Source organism: Lissotriton helveticus, chromosome 10, assembly GCF_964261635.1.
Source record: "Lissotriton helveticus chromosome 10, aLisHel1.1, whole genome shotgun sequence".
NCBI lineage: Eukaryota > Metazoa > Chordata > Amphibia > Caudata > Salamandridae > Lissotriton > Lissotriton helveticus.
In genome coordinates this window covers 523,781,385-523,806,839 of record NC_136071.1, presented here as the reverse complement: position 1 = coordinate 523,806,839, position 25,455 = coordinate 523,781,385, and the positions used below count along the sequence as shown (strand labels likewise).

General features: G+C 46.2%; 1 protein-coding gene across 1 annotated transcript in view; it reads right to left on the bottom strand.

The window, feature by feature from the left end:
• XPO6 (exportin 6) overlaps positions 1–25,455 on the bottom strand; it is a 654,194-nt gene that overhangs the window by 78,738 nt on the left and 550,001 nt on the right. The window contains exons 20-21 of the mRNA XM_078663046.1: positions 13,657–13,828; positions 7,707–7,868 (exon numbers count right to left, since the gene is read on the bottom strand). Coding sequence (XP_078519172.1) covers positions 7,707–7,868; positions 13,657–13,828 — 334 coding nt within the window. The remainder of the gene's footprint in view (positions 1–7,706; positions 7,869–13,656; positions 13,829–25,455) is intronic.

The following is a 25,455-nucleotide window of genomic DNA, read 5'->3' as shown; positions in this document are numbered from 1 at the left end:
CTTGGCACGTAGAGCTGCAGAGTCGTACACTTAGCATTAGATCGCCACCTGGTGTTGGGCTCGGATGGTTGCAGGTTGTTGTCTTCTTGGAAGAAGTCTTTGTAGTCACGAGATAGGTGACTCCTCCCTCCCTGACTGCGCATGGTCATCGACTCCATCCTCAGATTGTTTTTCGCCATGATGGGAAATGATGGAGTTAGTATAAGTAAAGAGAAAGGATGTCCATGCGTGTGCATCTAAGTAAGATGAGAACAGGAACGGATACAAGTCCCGGGGAGGCGGGAGGGCGTGTACGACTCTGAAGGTCTACATGCCAAGAACAGATGCATACTGGTAAGTAGCATTTACCGTTCGAGGCATATGAGCTGCAGAGTGTACACTTAGCATCGATTGTGCAGCAGTGTCTCCCCTAGCGGTGGTCGCTTGTATCCGTTGCAGTATTTTGAAACCGTGTTCTAAGGACAGCTTGGCCCACTGCAGCTTGCTGCTTGGCCTGCACATCAACACAGTAGTGTTTAGTGAAGGTGTGTAGTGTAGACCATGTTGCTGCCTTGCATATGTCCTCTAGTTGTATATTTCCTAAGAAAGCCATAGAGGCTCCTAGTTTGCAAGTGGAGTGCGCTCTAGGAGGAACTGTTTGGGTACGTTTAGCTTTTTGATAGCATATTTGTATACACTTTAAAATCCACTTGGCGATCCCCCCCTTAGAGATGGGGTTGCCTTTCTATGGGGGAGAGAAAGATACAAATAATTATTTTGTCTTTCTAAAGGATTTAGTCCTATCTGTATAGTATAACAGGGCTCTTCTAACATCTAAGGTGTGTAAAGCCCTTTCTGCAACAGAGTCTGGGTTTTGGAAAAACACAGGTAGCTCTACAGATTGGTTAAGATGAAAAGGAGTGATAACCTTTGGCAGAAATTTTGGATTAGGCCTAAGAACCACTTTATTAGGATGTATTTGAAAAAATGGTTCTTGTATTGTGAATGCTTGTATTTCACCAACTCTTCTGAGAGAGGTGATGGCAACAAGGAAAGCAGTTTTCCATGTTAGGAATTGCAATTCACACTTGTGTAAAGGCTCGAAAGGGGGTCCCATGAGTCTTGTAAGGACAATGTCCAGGTTCCATACCGGAGCAGGTGGTAACCTAGGTGGGATTATTCGTTTTAATCCTTCCATGAATGCTTTGATTGCAGGTACTCTGAAGAGAGATAGATGTTGCCTATTCTGTAAACAGGCTGCGATTGCTGCTAGATGCAGGCGTATGGAAGAATAAGCTAAATAGGACCTTTGTAGATGTAAAGGGTAACAAATGATATTTTGGATGGAAGCATCCAGTGGATCAATGTGATTATTGTTACAATATATTGCAAATCTTTTCCACTTAGCGGCATAACACGCTCTGGTAGTGGGTTTTCTAGCTTCTTTAATGATGTTTATACAGTCTGGTGGCAGGTTTAAGTAATCAAACTCTAAGACTTCAAGAGCCAGATCGCCAAATTCAGTTGGCTTGGTTCTGAGCGTCTTATTTCTCCATGGTTCTGAGTTAACAGGGAGGGTGTGAGCTGTAACTTTTGATGTGGAACCAGTGAGAGATCTAGTAGTGTGGTGAACCACGGCTGACGTGCCCATGTGGGAGCTACTAGTATTAGTTTGAGAGACTGTTGTCTGAGTTTGCGCACTACTAGTGGAATGGGTGGGAGAGGCGGAAAAGCCTACGCAAATCTGCCAGACCAGTTCATCCATGTCGCATTCCCTTCCCACCGTGGGTGTGGAAACCTGGCGGCGAAGGTTGGGCATTTTGCATTTTCGTGGGTGGCAAACAGATCTATCTGTGGATGCCCCCACATTTGGAAGAATGGCTGAAGAACTTGTGGATGTATTTCCCATTCGTGAATCTGTTGTGACTGCAGACTCAACAGATCTGCTATCTGATTGTGAATTCCTGGAAGGTGTTCTACTGTCAGGTGTATGCTTTGAGGAATGGCCCATCTCCAAATGTTCTGCGCGAGCTGGGACAGTTGTAGAGAGTGCCCCCCCTGTTTTTGTATGTAGTACATGGCTGTCATATTGTCTGTCCGGATTAAGACAGCTTTGTTTTGTACTTGCAATTGAAACGTTTTGAGTGCTAGGAAAATTGCTAGCAGCTCTAGATGGTTGATATGGAACAGTTTTTGTTGGTTGTTCCATTGGCCTTGTGTGGTATAGTGTAAGAGATGGGCTCCCCATCCTGTGAGGGATGCGTCTGTTGTGAGCACTATCTGTGGAACAGGCTCTAGGAACGGCCGTCCTCTCGTCAAGTTTTTGGTGTTCCACCATTGCAGAGAGCGATATGTACGGCTGTCTACCAACACCAGGTCTGTGAGCTGACCTTGAGCCTGATTCCACTGTTGTGCTAGACATTCTTGTAATGGGCGCATTTGCAGTCTTGCATGTGGAACTATGAAGATGCAAGACGCCATCATGCCTATTAGTCTCATGAACACTCTGGCTTGGAGAGACTGCTGGTGTTGAAAAATGGAGACTAAGGTCTGAATGATCTGTATCCTGGCTGGACTGGGATACGCTAGAGCTGTAGATGTGTCTATGGTAGCTCCTAGATACTGATGCACATGCGAAGGCTGCAGGTGCGACTTGGTGTAGTTTATTGTGAACCCCAAGTTGTGCAATGTTTGAATTGTTTGATTTGTGTGTTGGACACATTGACTGAATGATTTTGCTTTTATGAGCCAATCTTCGAGGTAAGGGAAGACATGTATCTGTGGTCTTCTGATATGTGCCGCTACTACTGCTAAGCACTTTGTGAACACTCGTGGTGCTGTTGTGACCCCGAATGGAAGGACTTTGAACTGATAGTGCTGTCCTTGTATGACAAACCTTAAATACTTCCTGTGAGCAGGATGTATAGGAATGTGAAAGTAGGCGTCCTTTAGGTCTAGTGTTGAAAGAAAATCGCCTTGTTGTAGTAGTGGGAGTACTTGTTGCAGAGTGATCATGTGAAAATGATCTGATTGTATGTAATGGTTGAGGGGCCGGAGGTCGAGAATTGGCCGTAGTGTCCCGTCCTTCTTGGGGGATTAGAAAATACAGGGAGTAAACTCCTGTTCCCTGTTCTTCTAAAGGAACTAATTGAATAGCATCCTTTTTTAGAAGTGCTAGAACTTCCTGTTGAAGCAGAGTCAAATGGTCTGTAGACATTGGACGCTGCCTGGGTGGTATGTTTGGGGGGGTTGCTGTGAGTTCTAGGAGGTAGCCATGTTGGATAATCTGTCTCACCCACCTGTCTGTTATGATGGAATTCCAGACAGGTAGGAACTGTGATAATCTGCCCCCCACAGGAGTGGAATGCTGTAGGGGAAGCAGAGGGAAGTCACTGTTTGGGAGTGGAAGAGGAGTGGTTGTTGTTGTTACCTCTACCTCTTCCCTTATTATTATTGCCTCTGTATCCTCCTCTAAAATAACCTTTGTTAGAGGAGGTCTGTGTGTGCGTTTTGAAAGATGATGATGTATCTGCACCGGTTTGCTTAGAGCCTCCTCTATAAAAGGAGCGGCGAAAAGAACTTCTAGCCTGTGTGGATTGTAATGCTCCCATAGACTCAACTGTGTCTTTGTCTTTTTTCATTTTCTCTAGTGTAGTGTCTACTTCCCGCCCAAACAATTGGTTTTGATTGAAGGGCTGGTTCAAGATGGTAGGCTGGACCTCCAACTTAAACCCTGAAATGCGTAACCACGCATGTCGTCTGAGTATAACACTAGTATTGACTGCTTTGGATGCTGTGTCAGCTACATCTAGTGCACTTTTTCTAATTGATCTTAGTGAGCCCTGTCATAGCGTGAGAGCAGGACTTGTGTATTTGCTATGCGCCATATATTTGTAGCCTGCGCAGCAATCAGTTTCCCTGACGCATCAATAAACTTGGATTCTTTGTCAGGAGGGGGCGTGTCACCAGAGGTCTGGGAATTAGCTCTTTTCCGTGCATTGGACACTACTAGGGAGTCTAGTGGCTGATGTCCCTTAATATAGACTGGATCAGATGGTGCTGGTCTATATTTCTTTTCTATTCTTGGATTTAACACTCTACAACGCACAGGGTCTTTAAATATTTCCGGAGCATGTTTAATGACTCCTTTGATCATGGGTAGTATTTGTGTAGACCTTAGTGACTGCTCAAATGTGTCTAAAAAAAATCCTCCTCAATGGCATCAGAGTGCATTGTAACCCCGTGGTAAAGGGCAGCTCTATTTAAGAGGTGATTAAACCCAATGCTATCTTCTTGAGGGGAAGGGTTCGTTGGGTAGGACTGAGGATCAGGAATGCCAGGCACATAATTTGCTGGGTACTCATATATCTTCATATGTAGGATATGTATCTGGGTTGATACCTTCATCTACAGGGAATGTGTGTGGGTCTGCTGTGTCATTCCCCCCCACCTATATCATACTCATCATCAGTGTGGTGTGATGATGCAGGAGATTGAACAGGAGAAACTAATGGTGAAAAGTAAGGAGGGATAGGGGAGGAAGAAGGTAAAGGAGAGGAAGGGTGTATTGGCGAAGTTGCACAATCCTTTTTGGCAGGAACCACAGGTAGGAGTGGTGTGTCTGCTGGTCTCTTCTTGTGAGGAATAGCTTCCACATGTCCAGTTTTTGGGTTGATATGGACCTTCTTTTGTTTAGGATCTGGTCTAAACAGTTCTTCTTCCTCTACAACCTTCTTCGGCGTCAATTTTTTCGGTGCCGATAGGGGTTGTTTTGTCTTTTTTGCTGTAGGAGACGTTACAGAGTCCCGTGGCAAATTTTTCCGTGCCGAAGGTGGTTTTGGCTTGGCAGGCTTGTTAGAGGGTTTAGGTGCCTCTGAATCAGGCCTTGGAGTCTTTGGTACCGAGGTTGGAGTTTGTGGAGTGGAAGCAGGTCTCGTTGGCTTTGAGGCGTCGGGACGCTGGCTTTCCATCTTTATTCTTGGAACCGGAAGGTTTCGGAGCCGGAGCTTTTTGCGGATCTAGTACAGTTTTTGGCTTCGGCACCGGTGCATCTTTAGGTTTGGGTGCCGAAGGATCTTTGTCTTTGGGCACCGAAGGGCGTTTTGGCTTCGGTGTCGAAGAATCCTTCGGTGTCGAAGGATGTGTGCACTTCGGTGCCGATGGAAGATGTGGAATTGGCACGTTTGGCTTGGTCGGTGCCGAGGTACCAGAAGGCGTAGTCGTTTTCCTCGGAGCCGAGCCCGAAGGCGGGGCATCTGAGGGGATATTTCGGTCTCGACTGGGCCCCATGGGCGGAGTGCTGACCGTTGCCTTTGGCTTGGGCAGTGTCCGTTGTGCAGGGGCAAGAGTACTCACGGGTTGACGAGATGGAATCGAGTCATCTGAGTCCTCTGCCTCTGATATGATCTGGAGATCAGGCGAGTCTTCCTCGGCGGCGAGTGGAGCCTTGCCCTCGGAGATGTCTTCGAGTGGATCCTTGCCTTCGGAGAGGTCTTCTTCGAAGATCTCCTCCTCGAAGATGGCCTCCGGTGCTGGGGCTCCTCATCTCGTGTCGACGTGCCCTCCGATCCCGAATGGTATTCTTCGATCCAAAGGATGCACAAGCTGTGCAGGTCGACTCGTTGTGTTCCGGTGATAGACAGAGGTTGCAGACCTCGTGATGGTCGCTATGAGGGAATTTTGCTCGACATACCGGGCAGCTCTTGAATGGAGTTCTGTCCATGAGGCATAGGCCGTACGGCACCGATAGGCCCAACGGCCCGCGTCGACGCACCGGAATGTAGCTGATGGTGTCGAAAAGTCTAATCTATGTCGATATTGTTTGTATAAAGTTTTTACGCTTCGAAGTTGCTGGAAAAGTTTTTCTAGCCGGAGCGGAAAACTTTCATCCGAACCCAGTGGCGGAAAAAAACAATCTGAGGATGGAGTTGATGCCCATGCGCACTATCGTCCAAGGGAGGAGTCACCTATCTTGTGACTACAAAGACTTCTTCCAAGAAGACAACAACCTGCAATCATCCAAGCCCAACACCAGGTGGCGATCTAATGCTAAGTGTACACTCAGCAGCTCATATGCCTCGAACATTATATTTCTAGTTAGAAGCTAGTAATTTAAGACAGGAAGTCGTTAGGGTCCCGCTCATGATTCTTTATAATTAATTCTCATCACCTTACACTAATCACAATCTCTGCCTTCGAAGACACAGTTGGCGCCTTCCTATGAACAGCAAAACACACAAGATGATGGACGGAATGTTGCACAATGGCAAAACATTCACCCCCAGTCACAGATCTGGGTTTAATCCATCGTTATTTTGCTCACCAAGCCACCCCAGTTCAGACATGGCCATATGCAAATCAGTGTGTGTTTTGCTGTTCACCCTATGTGGGAAGGGTATGCCCAGACGTGGGTCCCATGCTCCCTAAGCCACTGGAGTCAAGCTATCCTGGCTGAAGACAGCTGATAGCCAGAAACCGGTCCTAGGATGCTTGATTCCGGTCCAGGGAAGACATGGCTTGGCAGTTCGGGCTGGACTTTCCCATGAGGCACAGGGTCAAGACTGATTTGCATATGGCCATGTCTGAACTGGGGTGTCTGGGTGAGCAAAATAACGATGGATTAAACCCAGATTTGTGACTGGGGTGAATGTTTTGCCATTGTGCAACATTCCGTCCATCATCTTGTGTGTTTTGCTGTTCACCCTATGAGGGAAGGGTATGCCCAGACGTGGGTCCCGTGCTCCCTAAGCCACTGGAGTCAAGGTATCCTGGCTGAAGACAGCTGATAGCCAGAAACCGGTCCTAGGATGCCTGATTCCGGTCCAGGGAAGACATGGCTTGGCAGGTCGGGCTAGACTGTTCCCATAAGGCAAAGGGTCAAGACTGATTTGCATATGGCCATGACTGAACTGGGGTGGCTTGGTGAGCAAAATAACAATGGATTCAACCCAGATCTGTGACTGGGGGTGAATGTTTTGCCATTGTGCAACATTCCGTCCATCATCTTGTGTGTTTTGCCTTCCTATGAACACCTATGTTCTCTAGTTCAAATCACTAACATTTCTAATGCCTAAATGAAGAATTTATATAACATTTAGTAGCAGACCACTACTAAGCATGGGACAGCTTAACTCAGTTGGTTTGGCAAGATATCTTTGGGACGTGAAACTCAGTCTTTCATAATGCAGGAGCAAACAAGCTTGAAGGAGTGTGGATCACCGATGAGCAGTTTGGTGGTTTCTCATTGCTTTTCCCTTTGTTTAGAGACCTATTTTCTTTAGCCTAAAGAAGTGGAGGGAATAAAAAGAAAACAAGAAGATACAGAGTCTCTATCGTGTTTCGACATTACTGGAGTGTTTCATACTGTTATTTGACTTGAATTGCATTTGCTTCGAATAGAGTAAATTGTTTATTTTCAATCTTGGCTTGATGGTTGGGGAAGCCGGGTCCGTCTCCCCATTCTGAACGTCCGCAAAAAGCGAATCATTTTGAACTGACTAATATCTGTTGTTGTAATTTCTACGTGAGCGCCTGAACACCTTGCACCCAGCTCAGTAGACAAGGCTATGTTCAAGATTTACATTTACATTTTAAATTTTGTGCCTGCAGGCTACTCTGTACAACATCATCCAGTAAAGTTCATTAAAATATTTATAATAAAAATCAATTTGTTCACTTCACAGGCTTATTAGCCTCTCCAGGCACCACATTTGCCACACAAATCTCACCTGCATGATGGCATTGAACTGTGTTTCGTTCTCCATCTGCTCCTCCGCTGCTCCACGCTGCACACTGGCCAGAACACTGGACTTGAAGAAATAGCGCCAGTTGTGGTGGGAAATCTGGAAAAGGAGGTCAAACAGCTCTGCTTTCACATCCGGGGCAGGACGCTGAAGAAAATAAAATACAAGGCATACAGTTAAGAAAAGCCTACATCCACAACAGGGAGTAAAAAGAAGTTGCTGAGTGAACTGATGGGCAGAGCGCAATCAAGACCTTGCACGTTAATGTTTTAATAAAAAATAAAAAAAGATCTGGAAGGGTCATTTGGGGAGTATCTGATGAGCTTCGAGATGATGAGATCATCCTGCATGGGGGAAGGGCTCGAAAAATTAAAACAAATATTATTGCATTAGGATGAAGTTAGGTAAGTGTAGGAAGCTGGCTATGTATATACTATACCAAAGTTAGGTATAGTATGCACAGAGTCCAATGGAACCCAAAAGTTAGGCAGAGGTAAAAGTAGATAGAACCTTACTCTCTTTTGGGGTAGTGTGGTCGAGCAGTAAGGCTTTATCAGAGGACAGTGTTAAGCTTTTGTTGTACACACTCAGTCAGCAAATACATTCACACACTCAAAGACTGAGCTTCAGACCAATTGTTTTTGTATAAAAAATATTCTTTTAGTTATTTTATTTCCTAGAACCAAGCAATCCTGTCACAGGTAAGTAATAAATACTTTGCAGTAAATATACAGTTGTAATACAGTTTGGATTTTAATTGCATACGCACTTTGTTTAGACTTACAGTATTGTTACTGAGAAATGCAATGCTTTGTAAATACAATAATAAAATAGGACTTTTAGTAAAATCACAGGTAAGTTACTCTTGAGATTACTTTTTTTACACAGTGCAGTATGCCTGGATACTGCACTGGGACATTTCCTGTAAACAGGTAAGTAAAACCTTTTTTGTTAGTTAGTACAATTTTAAAGAATTTCTTTAGGTTTTCCAACTACAAATTTAGAAACTTTTCACAGAAAAACAGTCAATGTTATCCTATGAAGGACAATAGTATTATCGGTTTAAAGGTAAGTACTTTGTTGTGGGAGTTGGTGTTCTGGGGTTAGACACAGGGGTCCCCTAGGGTCAAGGATGCACTCGTGTTACTCCCTCAGTGACACTAGGGTGGCAGGGTGCAGAGTGTTGAGGCCCAATGTTATCCAATGGGGGATAGGGGGCCTCCGGTTGGTGGCTGCTGGCGAGCAGGCCACAAGGTAGTGGGAGCCAAACTCTTGGTGTTAGGCTCAGGGCAAAGGGGGATCTGGTTTAGCACACAAAGTGCACTTGCAGCGGCGCAGAGGCGGCTGGGTGCAGGGTGCTGTTTTGGCGACGAGTGCCCTGTTTTCAATGGGGATTTTCGGTTTTGTTTTTTAGCTGCTGGCTCGGTCCAGGTAGACTTCCGGGAGGAGCCAACAGCTGAGCAGGTGAGTTGGAGGGCTCGGGGACATAGGTGCACCTCGGGTTGTTTTCTTCAGGGCGTAGGGCGGCAGGATGCAGGATGCAGGATGCAGGGGTGTCTTGAGGTCGGATTTCACCTTGACGGGCCACTTGAGGTTGGAAGGGTCTCCATGCAGAGGCTGCAGGTGACGTCAGAGAGTCCTGGAGGGGTCAACTCCCGGTGGACTCGGACTCTGGAGTGCTGGGGGACCTCGCTGGGACCAGTGGGCCTCTCTAATTCGGGCCGTAGGAAAGGGTGCAGTGGTGCTTCCAGTCATCGGGTTTCTTTTTCCCCAACAGGCTCTGAGTCTTTCTTTGGTGTTACTTCTGAACAGAGCTGCTGTACACAAGAGATCCGGTCTTTGTTGAAGACATTCACTACTTCCACGGGTTCTGGAGGTCGCTGATTGCAGGACAAGACTATTTTTGGCACAGTAACTCTGGAAACTGCAGACGGGCCGGTAGGGCTGGGGCCAAGTCAGTTCTCTGCAGTTTCCTCTGCTGGGCATCTTCTTTCGTCCTTTTTCTTCTAAGGTTGCGGGAATTTGAGTTCTTAGTTCAGGGCTGCCCCCTAAATACTGTATTTAGGGGGTACTTTAGTGGTCCCGAGGTCAGTAGCCAATGGCCTAATGACCTTAGGGTGACTACACCCTTGGTGTGCTCAAACCACATGGGGAGTGAGCACAATCCCTAATCCTGATTGGGGAGTGCCTGCCATCTGCAAGATGGCGGGCACTGAAGAGTGGACTTCACCTCGCCTCCCACACCGGAGGGGTGGAGTTGGCAGTAGTGGGCACACCTTCTGGGCTGGCAAATTTTTCCCGCCTGTCTTCCTGCCGAAAAGGAGGGGAGACAGGAAGGGGGCCTGCTCCTCACAGCAGGAGAGGCTGGGGGACGCATTATAAAGGCTGCCAGGCCTTTGAAGCTCCCCTGCCACAGATGGTTCTTTCTGACCTGGGCGAGGTGTGAACACCTCCGCCCAGAAAAGGCTTTGTTTCTGGGGGTCAGGGAGTGAAGGCTCCCACCCTAGGGGTCCAGAAACATGTCTCGTGGTGACAGGCTGGTGTGTACCAGTCAAGGAACCCACCAGAGGCTGGTCGTTTTTCAGGGGGCATCTCTAAGATGTCCTCTGTGCATTTTTCATTAAATCCCACTCGGGCATCAGTGTGGGTTTAAGGTGCTGAGAAGTTTCATACCAAACTTCTCAGTTTTCATTGTAGCCATTATGGTGCTGTGGAGTTCGTAATGACAGACTCCCAGCACCATATACTCTTAATGGCAACACTGCACTTACAATGTCTAAGAATGGTCTTAGACACTGTAGGGGTACAGGGCTCATGCACCTGTACCCTCACCACTGGTGTAGGGCACCCAGTTAGATTGGTGACTGAACTATGCCAGGGCAGTGGGTTGTACGCATGGCACACAGGGTTGGTTGCCATGTTGACTCTTCACTTTGTTTTGCAAAAGCAACACGCAGCCTGCAAAAGCAGTGTGTGTGTGTAAAGGTACAGGGCCTTTAAGGGTGGCACAATAAGTGTAGCAGCCCTTAGAGGTCTTCCCTGGTCACAGTGCCCAGGATACCAGGGACTGACCTGTGGCCAGAGATGCCTATTGGGTTTGGGTACAGTTTTTGAGGAAATAACACAAGCCCTGGGAACCTGATTGGCAGGGACCCAGGGCACATCAAGTCAAAAGTGCATCAGTAGTTGGACAAAAAGTGTGTGTGTGTGTGTGGGGGGGGGGTTACTGTAACAGAAACCCAGCTTCTCACAGTAAGTGATTAGAAAGAGAATCACTGTGAACAGCTCTTCTCCGTAAGGGTGTTGGGAAGACCAAGGATTTGTATGGTATCCAGCATTTGCTGTATGAGTAGTTAGTAATACAAGCACTGATCATGAAATGAATCAGAGAAGGATTTAAACTGAAGTCCTGAGAGCAGGATGCAAATTCTTACAGGTTGATTACACCTTTGACAGTCAACCATTGTCCTAATAATACTGTACCCCTGTTAAAGTTCTGTCACAACTTCCTACTGCACTCTCAACCGTGGATTGATTTTTAAAGTAGCTCAGGACTAAGCAGCATCAAAGTATAGACCAATTACTGCACCTGAACTGCACTTAACACTCAGATTTCACTCCAGGAGCCATTTTATATTAAAAACCCATAAACCTGGTTCTGTCTTTTTTCAAAATAGTAAAACTGAGATAATAGAAACCCTTGCTTCGGGTCTTGGATATTCCCTTGGACGAGTTAATGAAATTGAGCTGCAGGAGATTCTTAACTTCTAGACAATGGAGCTGGAACCATTTTCAGCGTGTGTGCTAAAATCATGATTTTAAAACCAATTGTCAAAAATGCAATTTCTGTTCTCCACTTAGTATGGCTCGACACAGCGCATGTTTGCCCCATACAAAAAAGGCTGAAAAAGGAAACAGGCATAACCTAATCATGGTGAGGGTCTGGTGCCCACCTCCCTCCCCGACCCCCACCATAATCACTTCTACACGTGCTAGCTGTCAGATTCCAGAGAGGCTCTTACACCCTCCCACCCAACAAAAGAGGAAGAAAATACAGTCAATATATCTCTCATAGTTTTATTTTCTTACAAGTCATTTCTTGCAAATATTGGAAGGCACATTTTCCTATTAATGAAGAGTGGACCTGTGGGCTAGGTTGTGTGTTAATCAAGCTAATTCTGTACCCACTTCCTAATTTGAGAAACAGCTCTCATGATTAACATATTCAAGTAAAGGACGTTTGAAAGGGGAATCTCCAGCTCTTGCCTCAGAGGTATCAGCATGAGATCACAAATTGTATGATTGTGTAGAAATGTGTCTATTTTCTTGCACTCCCAATTCTAAAGGTGCAATATAAAAATATGTTTACTGTAAAAATAATCAATACAGTGACTGCCAATTAATGCTTCAATTGCATGGTGCTTTCCTAACCTACTCATCACATTCTGGATTTTGTAATCTGATATCAATAATAAAAGCAAATGTCTATGTACAAACCAGAAAAACACTGAAAAAATGTTTTTTGTTTACAGTGCAATCGGTAGAAACTGATGACCACTACTTTTTATACGTTTTGAAAATATTGGGGAAAAAATGGAATTCACAACCAACAACATAAAAAAAAGAATTATCTTCCAGAAAAAGGAGAAAATACTATGAAATAAATGTATAGTTAGCCCCCAATTTTTGCCTGGTTTTTAATGTGGTTTCAATTGTGGTGCACAGGGTCCCTGCCAACTAGGTCCCCTGTGCTAGTGCTTCTTCAATAAATACAAATCCCCAATTGGTACTTCTATCCCCATTTAAGTCCCTAGCAAATGGTATGCGCTGGGTACCTAGGGCCTAGGAGCTGCGAAAAAGGGTCCTCACTGGGAACCATGCCGCTGCCCTCGCAGCTTGGATGTCCCTGTGAGGGAGAAAATGACAGTCGACATGGCACCCTGCCTGTGTGCTATGCCAACTAGCACTGCCTAAGGTATAGGTAAGCCACCCCTCTAGCATGTGTTACAGCCCTAAGGTAGTGTGTACAATACCATAGGTGTGGGCATATCTGCAATATTTAATTATATTCTTAGGTATTGTAAGTGCCAGGGCAGTCATAGAGAGTACATGGGCAGGAAACTCAATAACTTGAGTTCCCCAGCACCATGATGGCTTCCCTGAACCAAACAGCTCCTCTTAATAAATCCACACGGATGCCAGTGTGGGATTTAATGCAACTTGTACTCAGGAGGCATGTCAGAGGGGCCCCCTGAAAACCTACTAACCCTGATGTGGTTACAGACTGGGTTTAGGCAGCCTGCCACCACCAGACATAGGAAACAGGCATACAGTATGCTTCATTTCATTATAGCTATGTACTCAACATAACTCACTAATAATGGGGGAGACTTGATGCCCCAACCAAAGTTTGACTCCAGTTCCTAGTTACTTGTCAATCATGGGGAAAGAGTTCTTCTTAATACACAACTTGATGAATGTAGCCTCTCAACTCTGTATGCTCATTACGATGGTTCTTCTATTTTTCTGTCCTTCATGCTTCTCGTGAGGCAGATTCAGTAAGTAGACTTCCATGCACACATATTTAATGTACAATCTAATAATTCTTAATTTTATGACCGGGAATGCCTTCTGTATTCTTATTACCCCGATCTTCAGCAAGTCTTGTTTTTTGTACCCAAGTTACAGTTTTGGGATTATAAATAAACATATAAGTTATACTGCATCACGATGATTTCCCATCCGAATTTAAATCCTTTGCTTAATCAGGGGTATCACTCTCTCACCTTAACTCTCTGCTGTGTACTTTATTAAGGGATGGTCATTGCATCACATTTCATCTTCCACCTCCAATGCATATCCTGCTCATTGCACACATTTGCACCCACTTCCTACACCTCTCACTTGCTCTGTAGCTCTCACAGATTCTCTGTACCTCAGCAATGATGGGATAGACCTGCTCCATGCACAGAGAGATGATGCTTGGAAGAAAGGGTTTGAAGGACTGCCCTGGTTCCTGCACCACCACCTTCAGGATCTTCAGGAACTTCTCGACCACTCGACACCCAGCACTACCCTCATGGAGGATACTTTCTGCCAACTGTTCCCTACATAAAGAAGAGTGGGCAAAAAGTAAGATAGCAAAGGTTAACAAAAGAGCTTTAGTGAAGCAAGTAAAACTGAAAGGATAGGAAGTGGAAAGCAATGAGTCATGACACCAAAGGCTTTAGTCTAATCTAAGATACTAAGATACTAACATAGTTAACTCTAGGTTCACAAGTATAGGCTCATTTTACACTTAGCTTCACTTATGTGAATGATTGCATTTTCATAGATAATTCAATTTCTGAAAAGGTCAGAAAAGCAGGAGTTTCTTTTTAATGAAGCCAGATGGAATTGGAAGATTGCAATACAAAACACATTGGATTAAAAACCTTCTTTAGACCCATTCTAATTACACTGCAGAAAGCAGGAAATTGTGAATGTAGGTGCTTCATACAGTTCCTCAATTGTGTTTCCTTTAAAACAGAGATTTCATTCTGCTTCGCTATCAATTCTCCTGAGCAAAGAAAATGGGCATGTAGCATCCTTTAGGAATCAAATCTGGTAGTATGACACAACTACGCATGCCTAAACAACGTGTTCCTTAACAACGCGGTTGGAAAAACAAATGTGTCTTAACCACGCATTCCTTTAACACGCAAGTCTTTACAACGACATGCCTTAGGGAAAGTACTGGACTTTGGAACAGTATAATTTACTATCCCAACTCCAGTCCATGCAACAGTAGGGAAAGTGTTGGACTTTGGAACAGTATAATTTACTATCCCAACTCCAATCCATACAACAGTAGGGAAAGTGTTGGACTTTGGAACAGTATAATTTACTATCCCAACTCCAATCCATACAACAGTAGGGAAAGTGTTGGACTTTAAAGTCCAACGCCACTTTACCTAAGGCATGTAGTTGTAACGACATGCGTGGTAAAGGAATGCACGTTTAAGACTGATTTGTTGTTCTGAATGCATTGCAAAGGCAACGCGTGGTTCGGCCATCGTCTTTAGTTGCTGTTTCCCAATAAATCTATCGGACACGTGATCTATTTCGATAAGGCTCAAGTTACACTCAGATTAACAAACACGAGGTGAATGCACCTCAAACCTTACAGGTGGCAGTCAAGAATTTTAGTTGGTGGGGGCATCAACTGAATCCATAGACTTACTAGTTGAGACTGGAGACAATGAATACATGGATAGGATCAAACTGTTGTATCAAATAACTATGGACACATATGAATTAAGAAAAATATTTAATTTTCAAATCAAAACCGCTCCAGCAACCTCTACTTCAGGCCAGAGGTGCAGACGAATACCCAGCTTGTCTATGTGGCTGGGAATGGGCAGATATGAAGAAATGGTTTCCAAACAGAAAAAACAAATGGTTATTTATCATTAGGAGCAGTTTTGCAGCATGAAGAGTTTTCTGGATTCACATGCTGTGCATCTATTCGGCCATCTAATGGTTTGGTCTGGAATCATCTCTTGTACTTCACGTTTTCTTTCTTTTTTTGTTGTCAGTGTGGGTGTCATTGACCACCATTTGGTGGCAAGTCCATCCCCTATGTGACATTAGACAGGACCCCGGAAGTCCCAGTGGGCATTCACCATCTTCAGATTCTTTTTTCCCCTCTCCTGGCATCTATTCTCTTTGGAACTTTCTTTGTTTTGAAGTGAAGTGGTGCTCAACTCACCTGTTTGCTTTTCTCCCATTTCTGGGGAGGCTGTTGGTTCACATGTGGACCCAGAAAACTCTTCAGGCTGCAAAACTACTCCTAATGGTAAGAAACCATTTTGTTTTGAAGTATGAATCCTTTTTGGATTCACATGCTGTGCATCTGAGTAAGTAGCAGTGTTTGTTTCCTTGGGAGCATTGGGAGTAGAATGTGGATGAGTTGGAAAGGAATATGCTACTTACCAGTATGTATCTGTTCTTGGCATGTAGGGCTGCTGACATTCATATCTGTGCATAGATCGCCGCCTAGTGTTGGGCCCGGATGATTGCACTTTGTTGTCTTGGAAGAGACTTCGAAGTATCACGAGATGGGTGACTCCTCCCCTGGACTACAGTGCGCATGGGCATCTTCTCCATCCTCAGATTATTTTTTGCCATTGTGGCAGAGATGGAGTTAGGAAAGTAAGAGATGGCCATGCTAAAGATAATGCTGCAGCTGCTACAGGCCTCAGGGAGGAGGGCGGGCGATATGAATGTCAGGAGCCCTACATGCCAAGAACAGATGCATACTGGTAAGTAGCATATTCCGCTCGAGGCATGTGGGCTGCTGAATTCGTATCTGTGCATAGACTGTACAGCAGTATCTCCTCTAGCGGTGGCTACCTGTGCCAGCTGCAGCAGTTTGAAAACGAGTTTTGAGGACAGCCTGGCCTACAGCAGCTTGCTGTTTTGCTTGCACGTCTACACAGTAGTGTTTTGTGAAAGTGTGTATGGTGGTCCATGTGGCTGCCTTACAGATGTCTTCAAGAGGAATATTTCCTAGGAAAGCCATGGATGCCCCCATTTTCCTTGTAGAGTGTGCTCTTGGGGGGACGGTTAAAGTGTGTTTTGCCTTTTGATAACATATTTGAATGCATTTAACTATCCATCTGGCTATTCCTGCCTTTGAAATAGGATTTCCTTTGTGTTGTGGTGCAAAAGCAAAAAATAGTTGTTTTCTCTTTCTAAATGATTTAGTTCTGTCTACGTAATAAAGTAGAGCTCTTTTTACATCTAATGTGTGTAGGGCTCTCTCAGCTACTGACTGGATTTTGAAAGAATACTGGCAGTTCTATTGATTGATTGATATGGAAATCGGATACAACCTTAGGCATGAACTTAGGGTTGGTTCTAAGAACCACCCTGTTGGCATGTACCTGCATGAAAGGTTATTGAATTATTAGTGCTTGTAAATCGCTCACTCTTCTGAGTTAGGTAATGGCAACTAAGAATGCACCCTTCCACGTTAAGAATTGTAGTTCGCATGTGTGTAGAGGTTCGAAAGGAGGGCCCATAAGTCTGGTAAGTACTATATTTAGATTCCAGACTGGGGAAGGGAGGTGTCTTGGAGGGATCACCCTTTTCAAACCCTCCATGAAGGCTTTGATTGCTGGTACTCTAAACAGTGAAAGGTGTTGCCTGTTTTGAAGGTATGCTGCTATGGTGTAGTCGTATAGAAGAGTATGCTAAGTTACATCTTTGTAGATGCAGCAGGTAACATATAATGTTTTGTATGGAAGCGTCTAATGGGTTGATTTGGTTATTGTTGCAGTAAATAACAAATCTTTTCCATTTAGCTGCATAGCACGCTCGTGTGGTTGGTCGCCTTGCCTCCTTAATGATGTTCATGCAATCTGGGGGCAAGTTAAGGTATCCAAATTCTAAGACCTCAGGAGCCAGATCGCTAGGTTCATCTGATTGGGATCTGGGTGTCTGATTTCTCCATGGTTCTGAGTTAGAAAATGGGGTGCAAGGCACAGTCTTTGATGAGGAACTACTGAGAGTTCTAGGAACGTTGTGTACCACGGTTGTCTCGCCCATGTGGGAGCAACTAGGATTAGCGGGAGTGAGTGTTGTAGCAGTTTGCGTGCCACCAGCGGGATCAGCGGTGCTGGGGGAAAAGCGTACGCAAATCTGCCTGACCAGTTCATCCATATCGCATTGCCCTGTGACAACGGATGTGGGAATCTGGCGGCAAAGTACTGGCATTTGGAGTTTTCTTTTGTGGCAAACAGGTCTATTTCTGGGTGACCCCACTCTTCGAAGAATGGCTGGAGAACTAGGGGGTGAAGCTCCCATTCGTGAAGTTGTTGGCTGTGCCTGCTGAGCAGGTCGGCAATTTGATTGTCCTTCCCTGGAAGGTGTTCTGCTAGGAGAAAAATGTTTTTGGGAATCGCCCACTTCCATATGCTTTGTACCAGATGGGACAGCTGTGGAGAGTGCGTTCCTCCCTGTTTCTGGATATAGTACATTGCGGTTATGTTGTCCGTCCGGATCAACACCGTTTTGCTGTACAGGTATTTCTGAAATGCTTTCAGGGCTAGGAATATCACTAGCAATTCTAGTTGGTTGATATGCAGCTTTTTCTGTTTGGTTGTCCAGAGCCCTTGTACTGTGTATTGAAGGAGATGGGCTCCCCAGCCTGTCAGTGATGCGTCCGCTGTTAGTACTAGTTGTGGAACCGGCTCTTGGAACAGTCGCCCCTTGGAGAGGTTTTGTGGGCTCCACCACTGCAGAGAGTTGTGAGCGCGACTGTCTGCCAACACTAGGTCTTTTAGTTGTCCTCGAGCCTGGTTCCATTGCCGTGCTAGGCATTCTTGTAATGGGCGCATTTGAAGTCTGGCATGGGAGACAATGAATATGCAGGAGGCCATCATGCCTATGAGCTGCATAAAGACTCGAGCGGGCAGAGAGTGTTGTGGCAGGAATTTGCAAATGAGTATCTGCATGCTGGCTATCCTTGCTGAGTTTGGATATGCCTTTGCCACTGAGGTGTTTATAGTGGCTCCCAGGTATTGCTGTGCGTGGGATGGTTGCAGATGCGATTTTGGGTAGTTGATTGAAAACCCTAGGCTGTGATTGTGATTGGGTTCTTATATAGCGCGCTACCACTCCAAGGAGTATCTTGGCGCTTCGACTCCTAGTTGTCAGATGTGTGCTGAGAGATAATGATGGTGAGTCATCAGACATAGAGAGGGTCATAGCAGTGCTTTGTAACCTGATTCCGACAAAGGGTAGATCCAGGTTTTTAGGGCTTTCCTAAAACTGAGTTCAGTTGTACTTTGACGCAGAGACAAAGGAAGGTTGTTCCAAGCCTTCGCCCCGATGACTGCAAGGGATTTCCCTCCCTTGGTCGTTAGCCTAAATCTAGGGACGTGAAGTAGATTAGTGGTGGATGACCTAAGGGTTCGTTTCGGCTGGTAGGATTTAAAGTACTTCCTCAAGTACAGCGGGCCTTGTTGTTGGTAGGCTCTGTAGGTGATGATAAGTACCTTAAAAAAGATGCGCTTATGCACCGTAAGCCAATGCAGTGCATCCAGTGCTGCCGATGCCGAGGACTTTCTGGGCAGTTTCAGGACAAGCCTGGCTGCTGCATGCTGGACCACTTGCAGTCTATGCAGGGCCGATTTATTCAGCCCTGCATACAGACTGTTACAATAATCCAGTCTGGAAATTATGAGCGCTACAGCCACTGTCCGCCTGGCACTCAAAGGGAGAAAATCAAAAAATTGCCTGAGGCTTTTAATGGTTCTAAAACAGGACCCTGCTACTTCTTTGGCTTGCAAATTGAAAGACAGGGTGTTGTCAAACTTGATACCCAAGTTACGAACAGCATTAATTGTCTCAGGAGGATCTTCCACCATTTCCGGCCACCAGTGCTGTGGTGAGAAGCAGTTATTAAGACCAAAAGGGACGATCTCCGTTTTTGCTGAATTACATTGTAGATGATTTTGGGTCATCCACTCAAATGTTGCTGATAAACACTCTTTCAGAGTTTGTTCGGCATTAGTTTGGTTCTTGTCAAGGGTCAGCACAAGTTGGGTGTCATCGGCATAGGCAATTGTACTGATGTTATAGGTGGAAATAAGTTCCAACAGGGGTACCATATAAAGGTTGAAAAGGGTTGGGCTCAAACTTGAGCCCTGCGGTACCCCAAATGTCAGGAACTTCTCCTCAGAAAGGAAATTGCCTAGCATGACAACCTGCCGCCTCTGCTCCAAATAATTCTTAAGCCATTCGAACACGGTTCCTGCTATGCCAGCTTTAATCAGGCGATGTAAAAGGATAGCATGGGACACCGTGTCGAAGGCCGCAGATAGGTCTAATAGGATCAGGACAGCCATTTTGCCCTGATCTAAGGCCGCACGAATGGTTTCAGCTGAAGATAGTAGAGCTGACTCGGTGGAGTGGTGAGCCCTGAAGCCCGCTTGGCACGGGTGTAATATATTGTTGCTTTCTATGTGAGCCATCAGTTGTCTATTAACAAGGGATTCGGTGATTTTACATACTACAGGGAGGAGGGAGATGGGGCGCAAGTTGGATAATGTGGAGGGATCAGATATTGATTTCTTCTGTAGTGGCCTGACAGCGGCCAGTTGCCACTGCGGAGGAATATCCCCTGATTGCAGGGACGCATTAATGATGGAATTAATACAGGGGTTGACCTCCTGTATTATAGTTCTCAGAAGCGTGGGGGGACAAGGGTCAAACGGGGAACCAGATTTTATGGCCAATATCCTTTGGTGAGATTCTTCCAGACTAATATGGCTAAACTTTGTCCACCTTAGATGTATTGAATTTGTGCCGGAATTGGCCTCATAGTCTTTTGAGTCTGGTTGAGGGAAATCTTTGGTCAGGGTGTCAATTTTTTGGGCAAAGTAGTTGGCGATGTCATTGCACAGGGCCTGGGATGGTGGAATTTCTTGTGATAGAGCTTTAGGTTTGGTGAAACTATTGACTATTTTAAACATGTCCTTATGTTTATTTTTTGATGCTTCGATGCAGGAGGTAAAATAAGTTTTCTTTGCGTTTTTGATCATTGCGTGATAGAGTCTTCTGGCGTTTTTATAGTCCTCTTTTGCTCCATTCTCATAAGTCCGGCGCCATTTACGTTCCAGGTATCTAACACCAACTAGGTGTTCTTTGAGTTTGTCGGAAAACCAAGGGGCAGACTGTCTTTTTTTGTTCATAGTGCCTTTGGTACCTGGGTTCCTGATCTTATTGCCAATATTGGCCATCCATCCCTCGAACTTTTGATTGTCTTCTAGAGTATTCCCTGATAAGATAGGTTTGCTCTCTTTGGTCCATTTGTCGAGGTCAGGGTGTTACAAAATTTTCCCCCAGCAGGGGAGGTTTGTCCCTTTTTTTTTACCGCCCCCTTTGCGTTTGATCTGTTTCCCTTCAAGGGGATAGAAAATTCAATAAAGTGATGATCCGTCCAGATTTAGGGCTTCGGGGGTTTAACTAGTATCGCAGTTAAATTCGAACATATGCAGTCGAGGGTGTGCCCTGCATTATGTGTAGCAGCAAACATTTGAAGTTTTAGCCCTAAAACCTGTAGCGTTTCTTTAAAGCTTGAAGCGTAACAATCAGTGGAAATGTCCAAGTGGAGATTAAGATCTCCCAACAGGGTAAAATTAGCGTATCTGAGAGTCAGGTCGCCTAACACCTCCCCCACGTTTTCAAGAAACTGGGTGGGATGTCCAGGAGGGCGATATACCAGTATCCCTGCAAAAGTAAAATTGTCTAGAGCTTGTATGCAAAAGCTTAGGCTCTCAGCACCTCTTATATCAGGTGGTTCTTTCATAGTGCACTTTATAGAGTCTCTGTAAATAATAGCTAGACCGCCCCCACGTTGTTCCGTGCGATCTTGCCTGCATATAGAGAAACCCAAGGGAAGGGCGTGAACTATATCGGGGTTTGACCACTCACGGAGCCAGGTTTCAGTAATGAAAAGGCAATCCAAATCATTTTCCGTGATTAGGTCAAATATGTGTAAAGAGTTCTTGACCATTGATCGTGCGTTAATTAAGCCACATCTTAAATTATTTGATCTTTCTTCCTTAGTGGCAATGTGATATGGTTCTAGTATATTTTTACATGCATGACAGCAGATAGGACCCACCCATTTATCTACGTTCAAGGAGTGTGAGCATCCATTATATGCATAATTATTTAACGCTAAAATATCCAGTTTGGATAAGTTGGTCACCTGGGTGTCCTGTATGGCCCCTAGACCGTTCTCCAGCCCGTCCTCAGCGCGGACGGGCGCAGACGGGCTGGACTCTGGCGTGACTCCGGCGCTGATCCGCGCTCGTCCGCTTCGCGGAGGCATGCCGTGGCTCCTTATGTAGGGTAGACTGGAGCGCTGCCAATTGCAGCCGTCCTCCCACCCAAGATGTCTGCTCTCGGCAATCTCCGTTCGGGTCTCGGTCTTCAGCCCTAAGATCGGCTGTGACCGTCCGAGCTGCCAGCGAGGGGAATGGAGCAGCCAAAACTGATGGTGAGTGCTCAGGGAGGTGCAGAGAAGTGAAAATCGGGTTTTTAAAAGTTTAAAAGTCGCCGCAAAATAATGAAATGCAAATGTGCAACCTAGGCTATTAATCAGTTAGGTACACAGTACACAGTTATAGGATCACTGTTGACCGCTAAACTACCTCCCGGCTTCCGCCTCAGGAGGGGTCCACATTAACTTACTCGACACTGCAGAAATCTCCTGCTGTGTAGCAACTGAATTGTTTGAGATGTGTGCTGCTGCACACTGTTGGTACGATTTTGCTTGTATTAGCCAATCGTCCAGATAAGGGTACACATGGATGTGTTGCCTTCTGAGATGTGCTGCCACTGTTGCTAAGCATTTTGTAAACACTCTTGGAGCCGTGGTAACCCCGAAGGGCAAAACCTTGAATTGGTAGTGTTGACCTTCTATTGTGAACCGGAGATATTTTCTGTGGGCTGGATGGATGGGTATGTGAAAATACGCATTTTTGAGGTCTAGTGTTGCTAGGAAATCTCCTTGTTGGAGCAATGGGAGCACATGCTGTAGTGTGATCATTTGGAAGTGCTCCGATAGTATATATTGATTTAGGGGTCTGAGGTCCAATATTGGTCTGAGGGAACCGTCCTTCTTGGAAATAAGGAAGTATAGAGAGTATACTCCTGTCCCTTGCTGGTGGAAAGGGACTTGCTCTATGGCCCCCTTTTCCAGCATGCATTTCACCTCTTGTTGGAGCAGGGTGATGTGTTCCGTGGACATAGGACGATGTCTGGGTGATATGTTTGGTGGTGTAGAAGTCAGTTCTAGGCAATAACCAAACTGGATAATTTCTCTCACCCACCTGTCCGTGGTAATTGCGTGCCAGACAGGTAGGAACTGTTGGAGCCTGCCTCCGACCGGTGTTAGGTGGTCTGGAGGCAGCATAATGAAGTCACTCTTTTGTGGCAGTGGAGGCTCTGGTGTTATTGCCTCCACGTCCTCTTCCCTTATTATTGTTGCCCCTATAACCTCCTCTGCTTGTGTTTTTGTTGAAGGAACCTCGTGTGTTACTTTTGTATGAGGCAGATGTTTGAGAGGTATTTCCAGGTGTAGTTGCCCTGTATGAGGAGCGTCGAAAGAAGACCCTGTGTTGCTGAAATTGCAATGCCCCCATTGATTTTGCAGTGTGTGTCTTTTTTCATATTATCCAAAATGGTGTTGACAGCAGGGCCAAATAGAAAATCCTGATTGACAGGTTGGTTAAGAATGGTGGACTGCACTCATTCTTAAAACCGGAAATACGCAGCCATGCATGTCTGCGTAGTAAGACGCTAGTGTTACTTGAACTAGCTGCGGGGTCTGCTGCGTCAAGTGCGCATTTGATGGAGGCGTTTGTTATAAATTTTCCCTCCTGTATGAGGTCATCAGCTTGTGCTTTAAAAGGCTCAGGTAGGTGTTGCATTAGGCTTTCGAGCTGATGATAATGCGCCCTGTCGTAACGAGCCAGTAGGGCTTGTGTATTAGCAATCCTCTATGAGTTGGAGGCTTGTGCTGCTACCCTTTTGCCTGATGCCTCCAGTATTTTTGACTCTTTATCAGGGGGAGGTGCTTCCCCTGTTTGGGAGTTGGCCCTTTTACGTTCATTGGCCACTACCAGTGCGTCTAGTGGTAACTGCCCTCTGATGTAAGTAGGGTCTGTAGGAGCTGCCCTATACTTCTTTTCTATTCTGGGATTGATTACTCGTGCCCTGGCTGTATCCTTAAATATGTCAGGTGCATGTTTTAGGACTCCCTTTAACATGGGAAGTGTTCGAACGAACAAGTTACTTACCTTCGGTAACGATATATCTGTAAGAAACAGTAGTTAGTATTAGATTCCTTACCTTAGAATATCCCCAGGCGTCAGTCTGGATCCGGAAACTTTTGCGTAGCAGTACCCCTGCGCGTCCGCGTCGTCGGCGTCGTGCGCCGTGATGACGTCGCTGGAGTATATAGACGCCGCCTCCGCGCGCTGACGTCAGTTCTTTGCACACAGCTTTTCCGCGCCAGAACACGCAGAGCCATGTGAGAACCAACACTGGTGCCATTTGAAACTAGGGCCCTGAAAGGGATGTCCTTAACCCTAGGTATCAGTTCGCAGAACGGGGAGGATGGGCGGGGCGGTAAGGAATCTAATACTAACTACTGTTTCTTACAGATATATCGTTACCGAAGGTAAGTAACTTGTTCATCTGAAAGAAACAGGTTAGTATTAGATTCCTTACCTTAGAATAGATACCCCAGCAATACCAACCCCGGTGGTGGGTCTGCGAACCAATACAACCTACACCAGAAAGTCCTGGAGGACCGAACGGCCAAAGAAACCATCCCTCCGGACTTGACTGTCCAGGCAGTAGTGCCTCGCAAAGGTGTGCAGCGAGGCCCACGTGGCCGCCTGGCAAATGTCCTGCAAAGGGACTCCCCGGCCCAGGGCAGTAGTAGCCGCCGTGGCCCGAGTGGAATGGGCCCTCAGCCCAACAGGAGGCTCCTTCCGAGCCAAAGAGTAGCATGCTTTGATGCACAGGACGACCCACCGAGAGATGGTCCGTTTCTGTACCGCCCTTCCCTTCTTCTCACCCACGTAGCCAACAAACAGTTGGTCATCCACCCGGAACTGGCGTGTGCGATCCATATAGAATGAAAGCGCACGTTTTGGGTCCAGACGATGGAGCCGCTCTTCATCCTTTGAAGGATGCGGAGGCGGGAAGAAAGAGGGCAAGGTGATGGACTGCCCAATGTGAAAAGCAGAGACTACCTTGGGCAGGAAAGAAGGTCTAGTCCGAAGAACCACCTTATCAGGATGAACAGACAAGAAAGGAGGTTGAATAGAAAGAGCCTGGAGCTCACTCACTCTCCTGGCAGAGGTGATGGCTACCAGGAAGGCCGTCTTTAAGGTGAGAAGACGGAGAGGACAGGAATGAAGGGGCTCAAAGGGAGCGCACATCAGGAAAGTCAAAACCAGGTTCAAGTCCCACTGAGGCATCACGAACGGAGTTGGAGGATACATGTGCGTGATGCCCTTCAAGAATCTCAACACAATAGGGGACTTGAACAAAGATGGCTGATCAGGTAGCCTCAAGAAGGCGGAAAGGGCAGAAAGATAGCCCTTGATAGTGCCCAGAGCAGAGCCCTGCTGGGCAAGGGAAAGGAGGAAGAGGAGAACCTCAGACAGAGGGGCAGAAAGGGGATCCACAGCCTTCGCTGTGCACCATGCCACAAATCTGTTCCACCGGCAGGCGTATACCGACTTTGTGGAGGGACGCCTGGCTGCCAGAATGACATCACAGACTGCAGGAGGCAAGTCAAATGGCCTCAACTGTCGCCGCTCAATCTCCACGCATGGAGGTGGAGACTGGACAGGTTCGGGTGGAGGACCGTCCCCTGCTGCTGCGACAGAAGGTCCTCCTGAAGGGGCAGGCGGATCGAGGGACCGACTGTCATGCTGAGTAGCTCGGGATACCAGTACCTTCGAGCCCAGTCCGGAGCCACAAGGATAACTTGGGCCCGGTCGCGCCTGATCTTCTTCAGCACTCTGGGCAGAAGTGGTATAGGCGGAAAGGCGTACAACAGACCGCAACTCCACTCGCGCCGAAAGGCGTCGCCGAGCGAGTGCCGTCTTGGAAACTCCAACGCGCAGAACTGATGACATTGCGCGTTCTCTTCTGTGGC